We start from the raw sequence: 11,719 nt of genomic DNA, 5'->3' as shown, positions 1-11,719 counted from the left end.
GTAGCAGAGGTTAGAAGGCACCTCTGGAGATATCAGGGAATTCTACTGATTCCCTTGGTTGAAGCATGATCAGCTAGAGTAGGTTGTCCAGGACATTGTCCAATTGGGATTTGGATATCTCCAGGGTGGGGACTTGACAACCTGTCTGGAACAACCTGTTTCAGTTTTTTTGTCACTCCAGCAGTTAAAAAAAACCACAACACAAAACCAACACAACAACCCCCTCCTTCTCCCCATCTTATGTTTAAATGGAATTCCCTGTATTTCAGTTTGAGCCCACTGCCTATTGTCCTTTCACAGGACACCAAGAAGAGACTTTTTTTAATGTTTCTCAGAAGATATTTATATTCATCAGTAAGTCCCTTACACCCCCAAACCTTCTCAGTCTCCTCAGCTTCTCCTTGTATAACAGGTGGCCCAATCTCACAATAATCTTGGTGGCTTTTTGTCGGATTTTCTCTTGTAAGCCCATGTCTCTCTCATACTGAGGAGCCCAGACACAGATGCAGTACTCCAGCGTGTGGCCTCACCAGCGCTGAGTAGAGCAGAAGGACCCTTGACCTGCTGGCAATTATCTTCCTAATTCAGCCCAGGATGCTGATGGCTCATGTTCAACTTAGTGTCCAGCAGGTCCTTCTCTGCAAAACTGGTGCTGGTCCATGGGGTCATTCGTCCTCAGATGCAGGGGACTTCGCATCTGCCCATGTTGAACTTCATGAGGCTCCTGTTGGGCCTGTATCTGCAGTCTTTTCAGGTCCCTCTGAATGGCGGCAGGACTCTGTGGTGTATCAGCCCCCTCCTTATGGTTTGGTATTGTGCACAGAGTCAATGAGGGTACACTCTGCCCCATTTTCAAGACCATTAATGACCATATTAAAACAGTATTGGAACCAGGTTAGGCCCCTGGGGTGCAGCACTAGTGACTGGCCTCCATCCAGATTTTGTACAGTTGTAAACTTCTGATCCTGGCAGTTCAATCCCCCTTGCTATCTACTTATCTAATACTTAGTTTGTGCATGAGGATGTTGTGAGAGGCAGTGTCGGAATCCTTACTTGAGTTTAAATAATATCCATTCCTGTCCCCTCATTCACCAGACAGTAATTTCATTGTAGAAAGCTTTAGCTCCCACATGTTTTCTGTGCCTTTTTGTATGACACAGTCCAATACTGTGAACTTATCAAGACCTTAAGAGACTAGGATTTACCACGCTCAGAGCAGAAATTCAAAAGATACTACTAAGGGCTCTTTTATTGTATTTACCTTCCAGAACAATCTCACACAGATTATCTGTAACTCATCTTTATGGCACAATATTGTGAACCTGAAAGGACTGTGAGAGATTAAGGTTCCTCCTGTTAAAATATTTCTGAGCATAAGTCAAAAGATTCCAGTAAGCTTATTAAAAGACATGGCAAAGGGGCTCATTTATTGCATTTACTTTCAAAATAAATGTGGCATCAACAACCTGATTTTGGTGGCAATTGTGCTGTGCATCATTAATACATTCATGTAACTCAAGCATAACATCATGGGAATGATTTGGGCCTAACGTAAGAATTCGTGTGTTGCCTCCTAGATTTCTCCACTGACACCAGTGCAGTGTCCCTTGCTCTGTGCTCTTGCAATTGAGGGCAGAATCTGATGCAGGGTCCTGTGAAATGTGACCTTTGAAAACTGTTCTTATGTAGGAGGGAGGGTCTGATCCTACTCTCATGTGAATATTAGTTTAGCTGTAACTTCAGGGATCTCTTGACTTGAAGTGTTAAAAGTAGAATCCATCTCAGTTATGATGACTGAGAGTGTTCTCAATTGATGTTATAATCAATCCTCTTTTATTTTCAATCAGCAAAATCAATGGAAGCATTCCATGAAAACATAAAACGAATAGAACATGATCTGAAGCTGCAAGGTAACCTCAAGACTGAAGTCCACAAAGCTGATAATGCAAAGGAGCAAAAGAAGGTTGTACACCGTTTGCTGTACCCAGACTCAGTTTTGTTCAAACGCTGGGGTGCAGATTTAAGGGAAGAGGAGCAAACTGTTGCACAGAATCTCTTCTTAAATTATGGGTATAATGTTTATCTCAGCGATCGACTACCTCTGGATCGACCTATCAGAGACACCAGAGCTCCTAGGTATGGTATGAGACCTCTCTACCTTCACAAGGAGACATGAAATTAAAGGGAAAGGGATCTACATTGCTTTAGACTAAAATCCTCTACTAACAGATCTTAATTTGTGCTCTCTTTGTTTAGGGTTTTTTTTCAATGATTTTCTTCCAAATCTCTCTCAGACTTGTAATACTCCAAAGACTGTGAAAAGAAGTCACAGCATAGAGAAAACACATAGGGAAAAGAATGTAATGTTTAAATTATGATTGATATAGGACTTCTAGCTGTCAGTAAAGAGGGGAAAAACTAACCATAGTGTTCAGAAGATATGAGACCTTCTGGTCTGTTTATATTCTATTCAAACCCGAAGGCAGGACATCTGAAGCATGCTTTCTCTTTTCTCTTATGTTGTCTTTTATGTAAGCCTCTTACATGCTGAGATATCCAAAGTGGTAGTTTTTAACCCCCTTGCTCTTATTTGGAAATTCCCCAAAATATAATCAATGAAGAAGGAAACCCTTACATTGTAAAATTCTATTCTTTTTAACAAAATGCCAGTTTTTCTTAGTTATGTTGCAGAAAGTAAGTGGGGAATACCTATACTGCTTATTTAAAGAGAATTTGAAATCAAACAGGAGAGTTGGCTGGAACTTATTATTAGTCAGTAAATCCCATGAAGGGTGATGGAACATTGAGCACTTGAGCTGAATCCCTGGCACTCTTATCTTTAGTACTGTAGGCATAGCCATAATGGCCAGGTGACTTTGTGAATTTTCTTTGTAGCCTCATTTTCTCTCTCTGTTTCCTTCTTAAGTTACCAAAGAGTCTGAGGGTGAATTACATGGAAAATATAGTAGGGTAAACATCTAGAGGATTAAAATGTAGGTAAGCAGTCCTTTCCAACCCTAACCATTCTATGATTCTATGATTCTCATTAGTTTGTTCTTGAAACCAATAGATAATACATTTTTTAAGCAGGCCAGTGGTGCTGTGGAAGCTGGCATAAGTAACCATAAGAACAAGTATCTGTTCAAAAAAAAGCAAGCACTTTTTTTTCCTATATAGTATGATAAGGTACATGATTTATTGCAACAGATAATAGTAAGCTTTCCAGGAATTAACTGCTGTAAACATGGAGGAATGTCACAGACCTTTGTACCTATAGTCACAGCTTTAACCTTTGTACCTATAGTCACTGGTACTAATTCTGATAGAGCATTCCAGAAAAGGACATGAGGGGCAGAGAGGGTTGCAAACTGGGAGAGGATTAACAATGTCGCACTTGGGAAAGGGGAGTTGTCTTACTGGCAGCCATCTGGAAGATGTAAAGGAGCAGGTTTATGCAACTGGGTCCTCATCATCCTGCTCCAAGTGGAGTTGCCTCCATCTAGGGCAGACAGTCAAGTTGCCTTTGAATGTGGGTGTCAGTAGGTCAGTGTTGCAGAGGAGAAGGTCAAGGGAGAAGGGCCTTGTGCACTAGTGAGCCAGCCACTGATCGTCCTGAGGCAGCCCGGGGCTGAACGATCCCATTCTGCTGGGGGATAGTTGTGGAGGCCTCTCTGAAGCAGCCACCATGGAAGTGGCTGGAGGCAGCATGTGATGAGTCTACATGGTCCCAAAGAATGGGTGTGCTGCCTGGTGCTCTTCTGCTTGGCATCATAAAGAAATACAAATACATCATAAGGAGGTATTTGAAGAGACTACCTTTTGCAGATATTCCTTTGGGCTCTTGTGCTAATGAGTAGTAAAGTGAGTGGAGAAATTCCAACAAAAATTATTTCCATCTGTGCACAGTTGCCACTGTAGAGGTCTACCTGGAACATGAGGCTGTCTCACAGAGAGCTGTATTATGTAGCTACACAACTTAAGCAGTCTAAGTATTGATTTCATGAACATGTTTCTAAGAAGAGGGAATGATCACCCAGAGAATCCAGCTATGCTCTGTTGACGACTCTAGAGAGAGTTAGTGCTTAGCACCATGAAGAAGACCCAGTCCTCACTGTCTGCCCAGTGGCCAGGATGTTAATTAGCAGAGCTGACAAATATCCCAGATATATACTTCAAATAAATAAATCTTTTGACAGTAAGCAAGAAGTACAGAAGTGTTCAAATAGCACAAAACAGGTTTGTTTCAGTACTGGGAACAATTTATTCTGGGGTAGCATGAAATTCTGCAAGGCCTGATTTACTCTGTAAGAAGGGCTTTTAAAGCTCTTTCAAGCATTTCTAAAGAGATTCCTTGTCCAAGGGAATCCTTCTCACATGTATGTTTTTAAGTATAGCTAGTTCTACCTTGTTCTTCATTGCACATACAGAAGGATTATTATCTAATTTGCTTTTGTCCGCTGTCAAGTTTGGCCATTGTAATTTCCTTTTGTAAATGCAAAAAGCCAAATTTTATTCATGTGTCCACTGCCTTGTAAGATAATAATTGCTGGCTGAGTTATCTGTATTCTTTAGGTTCAGTATTTTACAACTTTTGGATTGAGAAACAGTAATTGTTCTTTTTTTTTAACAGAAATTTTAACTACCCCAGTGATTTATATACATACATAACACATCTCAAATGAATAATGAAACTTGGATTTGGGAATTCCTTTTTTTTTCCCTGCTTTTATGCTGATTTTCACTGTGTTTTAAGCCCAATAACCCAATTTTGCTTTCCTGCAGCTCCTTGCTCTCTGTCTTTCTTTAGAAACTGTGCTAAAGTTGCTTGCCTTCTGTTACAGCTGTAAAATGAAAACATACCCAGAAGACCTTCCAACACTTAGTGTCGTACTTATATTTATGAATGAAGGACTGTCAATCATCTTACGTGCTATCACTAGTATAATTAATCGAACACCTGCTCATTTGCTGAAAGAAATCATCCTGGTAGATGATTACAGTTCAAATGGTAAGTGACCATTAGCAGGAGTCTTGCTAATTTGTGCCACTATTGTGTTAAATGAATGTTGGTGGCCTTTTGGGTGCACACAGAGTAAACCTCTCAAAATTAAGAAGTAAATTAGGTGAATGTCCAAAATTATTCTAAGAGATTCTGACTTTTTGTTCCTTTTGTTTGACACTATATTCTTCTTTGGTGAGGGAGTTCATATGCCTACATGTCTTACAGGAGCATTTCACGTTTTCAGGGCTTGTATATTTTCTCTTTCCTTTCTACATGGTAGAAGATACATGCAGAAATTACTGCACTTAGACAGATAACTGGTTGTTGTTACGGCACACGTCTGAAGTGTCTACACACTGATGTATTTATGTACAGTTTAGAAGCCACACGATAGCATGATATGTAAGTGAAATATAAGAACTGCTGAAAGGAAACTGGTTTTAAAAATAAACCTCTTGAATTCATAAGTACCTGAATAATTCTACCTGTTCTATTGCAAAAACAAATCAGGTTTCAGTCTGGAACTGGAAAATGTTAGAAAGCCTTTGCCTATATAATCTTTTCAATTTGTTAATATTGATTAACACTTTTTTTTTTTTTTTAATGACTAAAATTTCTGGGCTTGTTTTAGATGATCTGAAAGGACCTTTGGAAACTCACATCAAAAATTACAATGCAAAGCACCCTGAACTGCTGAAGATCATCAGACATCAGAAAAGACAAGGCCTGTCACAAGCCCGGATTTCTGGCTGGGAGGCATCAGCTGCAGATGTTGTTGCAATTTTGGATGCTCATATTGAGGTGAACATAGCATGGTAAGACTATAAAGACTGGGGAGTTTCTGAAGTGGGGAGAGGGAGATGGACAAGAAGTATAACTGTAGCTGGGACAGGCATCTCGCATATGGTTCTCCTTTCTGGTGTGCCACATGTTAATTATCAGCCACCAGTCATTTATTTCTGAGAGGAAAAGGGATGCAATTGTTTGAAATATATATCAAAGACAGGTAGCAGAGTAAGCTCTTTAGTAAAGAGGAACAGAGAAATGCCTTCCTTCTCTGTATATTTATTACATTTCTAGGAAAAAAAGACTTCATGCAGTGAAATAAGATAAGAATGATGCAGGTCATTTAGTTCCACTTCCAGCAGCTTTGACCCTTTATAAATACATTAAACAGACATAATGCCCAATGACTTTAAATTGGCTTAATTCTTATTCGAGCTTTGGCTAATGCTTTTTTGCTGTTTCCTGTTAGTTTAATAGTGCATCGTAATTTTGTAGGACTCTATTTGCAAAGAGAGAGAAAACAAGTGGCTGATGATGGATATTTGTATTTGGTTAGGTAGTGATGTCTGTGGTGCTTTTTTGTGTGAAATCTCTTTATATTCTCTCTCCTTGGGTTGTTGAATTCACTGGCTGACTCTTGTCTGTGTTTCACTTTCTGGGGTCAAAGTTCTTATCCCAGCCCTTTTGCAGGCCAAAACGGCTCTATGTGCTCTCTATCTCTCTTTCTCTCTGAACAACACATTCACTGACACTCCCTAGTTGTTACAATCTTAAAGGTACCTCTGAAGTCATGGCTTTCAGGACTCATTGGCTGTCCCGGGTTCAGCTACAGCAGTCATTTTTCTCCTTCTTAGTAGCTGGTGCAGTGCTGTGTTTTTGACTTTCGGTCTGGGAACAACGCTGATAACATCAATGTTTTTAGTTGTTGCTAAGTAATGTTTACTCTGACCAAGGACTTTCTCAGTCTCATGCTCTGCCAGAGAGGAGGGGAAGCCCGGAGGAAGCAGAGACAGGACACCTGGCCCAAACTGGCCAAAGGGGAATTCCATACCACAGCACGTCATGCCCAGTATAGAAACTGGGGGGAGTTACCCCAAAGGCCCAGATCGCTGCTCTGGTCGGGCTGGGTATCAATCAGTGGTTGGTGAGCGGTTGTGTCCTCTCCCCTTGTTGTTTCCCTTATCATTATTATCATTGGTGGTAGTAGTAGCGGGTTTGTATTATACCTTAGTTACTGGACTGTTCTTGTCTCAATGCATGGGCTTAAATCATGACATTGGGATAGGTTGGGCTGTCAAGAGTATGTAGGGAGTACTGAGGTCAATTCTTTTAGGGCTAACAACAACTGGGGTTCAGCAAAAAGACTCCCTCTGTCAGAGTTCAAAACTTTCTGACCAGGTTCTTTTAGATATTTCATATGAGAAGAGTTTAATGTTTTAATGCTAAATTTACTTATTTGAAGATACATGAGATTTTGGTTTAAAAAAGTGATACAGCAGTATACAGAAATCACAGCACAAGCACAATGTAGCAATTGTAACACTCAATACAATACTTTACAAATGATATTCACATTACTACTCTTTATATGCTCATTGTTGAGATGCTGGGCATCCCCCGTTTCTGGGAAACAATATACGGGTTGAAGCCAACTCCAAAATGTTGCTGTCTTCAAAAGTTCATTTTCCTGGGTGTTCAGTTTTTACACTCTGTATTGGCTGAGCCACATACACACTTCCTCCTTGTTGGTCTGTCTGGTACAGGAAGATAATACTTTGCAAGGTCCTACACCTGGGTCGGCACAACCCCAGGCACAGCTACAGGCTGGGTGGAGAAGAGATTCAAAGCAGCCCTCAGGAGAAGGAGTTGGGGGTGGTGATTGATGAGAAACTTGACATGAGCAGGCAGTGTGCGCTTGCAGCGCAGAAACCAACCGTATCCTGGGCTGCATCAAAAGAAGAGTGACCAGCAGATCAAAGGAGGTGATCCTGCCCCTCTACTCTGCTCTTGTGACACCTCACTTGGAGTATTGTGTCCAGTTCTGGTGTCCTCAACATAAAAGGGACATGGAGCTGTTGGAGCAAGTCCAGAGGAGGGCCACGAGGATGATAAGAGGACTGGAGCACTTCCCGTATGAAGACAGGCTGAGAAAGTTGGGGCTGTTCAGCCTGGAAAAGAGAAGGCTGCGTGGAGACCTTATAGCAGCCTTCCAGTATCTGAAGGGGGGCCTACGAGGATGCTGGGGAGGGACTCTTCATTAGGGACTCTAGTGGTAGGACAAGGGGTAATGGCTTTAAACTTGAACAGGGGAAGTTTAGATTAGATATAAGGAAGAAGTTCTTCCCTGTGAGGGTGGAGAGGCACTGGAATGGGTTGCCCAAGGAAGTTGTGAATGCTCCAACCCTGGAGGAGTTTAAGGCCAGGCTGGACAGAGCCTTGGGCGACACAGTTTAGTGTGAGGTGTCCCTGCTCATGGCAGGGGGGGGGGAACTAGATGATCTTAAGGTCCTTTCTATTCTATTCTATTCCTAACTATTCTATGATTCTATGATTCTATTGATTATTTTAGAAGGTCACGTACATAACCAGTTGACCCACTCAACTAATACTGCTGTTTATCTGCAACAAAGGCCACTCTCTGTTCCCCTTGGTGTTGGGATTAGTTCAGCTTCCTTTATGATGGCTGTGGTCATTCCCTGCATTCTCCTCTGAGCATTATGAGCACATTATCCTTGCCTCTTTTCTCTGAGCCTTCTTCCATCGTAGGGGTTTGTTGACTGGTCACACCCCTTCTCTCATACACCAGATGTGCCATCAAGACACAGGGGAAAGATAATGAATGATCAACTTCAGGGCTTAGAGCACCCCCTGGGGTCTCTTTCCTTTCCTTTTCCCTTCTTGTCTCTTCATGGAGATAGTGAGGACTTTCTGGAGCCTGTAGGAAGCAGACCCAGGTAACAATAAACTCAGTGATTTAAATGTGGAAGTTACTGTTAGTTTGGTTATTGACAGCCAAAACACAGAAGCAGTCTAATGGAAGGGAGAATTGAGCCATGACATTAACCATTTGGGCTACTAGTAATCCAAGACTGGCATATAAATTTTTGTAGATGCCAAAGTCAATAGCTTACATAAAGTAGCTAACCCAGTTTTAGAAACAGGCAGTAAAGTTAGTACTGTTCATTAGATTTCCACTCTTTTTCAAGCTGAATATACTGTGCTTGTTTAATTTTGGTAGGGCTGAACCTATCTTGTCTCGACTAAAAGAAGATCGCACTGTTATAATATCACCAGTATTTGACAATATTCGTTTTGATGACTTTGAGATTCTTCAGTATTCAGTGGCTGCAGATGGATTTGACTGGGCACTCTGGTGTCTTTATGAGCCTTTACCACCTGAATGGTATGCTCTGAAAGATGAAACAGCTCCAGTCCGGTAAGTATGAATAGCATTTGAGAGTGAGCCAAAATACATGATATCAATGTAGAGCAAGCAGAGAGAAGATTTTTCATAGGTGGTGGGATAGACATCTATGAAGCACATTATATCTAGATATTTGGTTTGGAAGTGTGGGTTCTTTAGCAGCCCTGAAAATCTCAGTACACCATCTGCAGGGCTGTTGAATCAGCCCTGTGCTGATTCAGCTGTCAGATTTTCAGGCAATTTCTTAGTCATTCATTTTTCTGTCTTATGTTCCTTAGCTAGGAGTGTGGTAGCAATATTTATTGGCTGTGCAAGATGAACTGTGGCCCTTCTCCACACTTGCCCAACAACATGGAGTGAATCTTACAACTTTGCTGCCCAATTGCATGTTTAATCTGTGAGGACTTGCATGGATTCAAGTTGTGCAGTTATTTCTCTGGGGATGTTGGAGTGACATATGATTGCAGTGATCTTAGGCAGCCTTTTTCAACCCTTACCACCTGTGTATCACATAGAAGCAAGAAAAAAAATGAACACATACACTAGCTGTTACACCTAAACTGACCCCTTACTGCTAGTCTTAAGAGCCAATATATTTGCTTCTGCTCCTGATACCTTCCTTAACTGCTCAGATTAGTTTATGTATTCAACACCGAATAGTTGCTGGTACTATGATACCAGCAGCCATCTCATGCTGAATATATAAACCCATTTGCTTCCTTGTTCTACAAGGATGTCAGGTGGTGTTAACTGTCCCTCAGCTGTTAACAGCCACCTAGCAAACAATATTTAAAAACCCCTATGAGATAAAGTATAGTCATCAGATTTGTGTAGCCCTATCTTATTTTATTGCATTTATGTGGCAAGGTGTTGGTAGTGGGAGAGGCTAAAGGGTTGGTTTCTGTGAGAAGAGGTGAGGGGCTGCCCACATGTTGAACACAGCCTGTTCCAGCTTGCTCCAAAATGTACATTGTGCTGGCCAAAGCTGAGCCAATCAGCAATGCTGGTGGTGCCTCTGGAATAATATATTTAAAATAGGGTAAAAAATGATGCACAGCAGCTGTGAGAGAGAAGAGTGGGGAACAAATATGAGAGAAACAGGTTGTCCTGCAAACACCAAGGTCAGTGAAGAAGGAGGAGACAGGCCAAGTGCTGGAGCAGAGATTTCATTGCAGTCTGTGGGAAAGACCATGGTGAAACAGCTTGTGATCCTGCAACATGTAGTAGGACCCATCCTGGAGAGGATCATGCTTGAGCAGATATCCATAGGGCAGCTGTGGAGGACCAGAATGGAGCAGATATTCACATGGCACCCCCTGGAGGACCCCAACAGAGAAGATATTCATATGCTAGCGCATGGAAGACCATGCAGGAGCAGATATCCACATAGCAGCCCATGGAGGAACATTCTGGAGCAAACATCCACATAGCAGCCTGTGGAGGACCCCACACTGGAGCAGGTGGATATGCCCTGGAGGAAGATGCTGCCTGTGGAGAGCCGATGCTAGAGCAGGATCCTGGCAGGAGCTGCAGCCTGTGTGGCACTCACTCTGGAACAGTCTTCTCCTGAGTAACTGTACCTTATAGAAAAGGACCCAGTCTGGAGCAGCTCTTGAAGAACTGCAGTCCATGGAAAGGACCCATGTTGGAGCAGCTCATGAAGGATTGAATCCTGAGGGAGGACCGCACACTGGGACAAGGGAAAAGTGTGAGGATGAAAGAGTGGAAGAAGTGAAGTGTTATGAGTTGACTACAACCCTCATTTTTCATCCCTGTGCCCTGCTTGGGGCAGGGAGAGGAGGTAGAAGAGTCAGGAGTGAAGTCAAACCTGGAAAGAAGGGAGGATGGAGGGAAGGTGGTTTAGTTTTGGTTTTGTCTTTCTCACTATTGTCCTTTTTTAATTGGCAATAAATTAAATTAGCATTCCTCAGGTTGAGTCTATTTTGCTGCTGATGGTAACTGGTGAACAACTTCTTTATTCTCATCTCAACCCTTGAGCTATTTTATCTTATTGTCTTCCCCTGTCACACAAGGAAGGAGGAATGTGAGAGCGGCTTCTTGGGCAGCTGGTGGAAGCCAGCCAAGGTTAATCCACCATACGTATTGTCCTGGGTTCAGGACACGTATTTATATGAAGGGCTTTAAAATTTACTGTGTAGATCCTGAAGAGGAAAGGCACAGAGAAAACATTCAAAAATCATGTCCTGTGTTTATCAGATAAGATGGCAAATTTCTTCATTCATACAATACACTTGGGAGCCACGAACTGGAGATGAAGCTACTCAGATACCTATAGAAAGAACTATGGGTGAAATTGGCACACTTCTGTATGTGTTAAAAACATATAGTGAACATTAATCATTCAAGCAGGAGAATGGAATAAAAGCAAGCCAAATGTAGGTTAATGAAAGTTTCATGGGGGTGGGTGTCCACAGTTCTTGGACCAGAGAAAACAGAAGTGGGTTTGGTCGTAGACAATGGGGATATCAAGAGAGTACCAAATCCCC

General features: G+C 41.9%; 1 protein-coding gene across 1 annotated transcript in view; it reads left to right on the top strand.

The window, feature by feature from the left end:
- Positions 1-1,847: 1,847 nt before the first annotated feature.
- The window catches only part of GALNT8 (polypeptide N-acetylgalactosaminyltransferase 8), a gene marked incomplete at its 5' end in the record, with an annotated part of 16,413 nt that continues 6,541 nt past the window's right edge, over positions 1,848-11,719 (top strand). Inside the window, 4 exons of the mRNA XM_010023174.1 lie at positions 1,848-2,136; positions 4,842-5,008; positions 5,634-5,817; positions 9,027-9,224. Of these exons, the coding sequence (XP_010021476.1) occupies positions 1,848-2,136; positions 4,842-5,008; positions 5,634-5,817; positions 9,027-9,224 (838 nt within the window). The remainder of the gene's footprint in view (positions 2,137-4,841; positions 5,009-5,633; positions 5,818-9,026; positions 9,225-11,719) is intronic.

This window comes from Nestor notabilis, unplaced genomic scaffold (genome assembly GCF_000696875.1).
Source record: "Nestor notabilis isolate BGI_N333 unplaced genomic scaffold, ASM69687v1 scaffold11391, whole genome shotgun sequence".
NCBI lineage: Eukaryota > Metazoa > Chordata > Aves > Psittaciformes > Psittacidae > Nestor > Nestor notabilis.
This window is presented reverse-complemented; position numbering and strand designations above follow the sequence as displayed.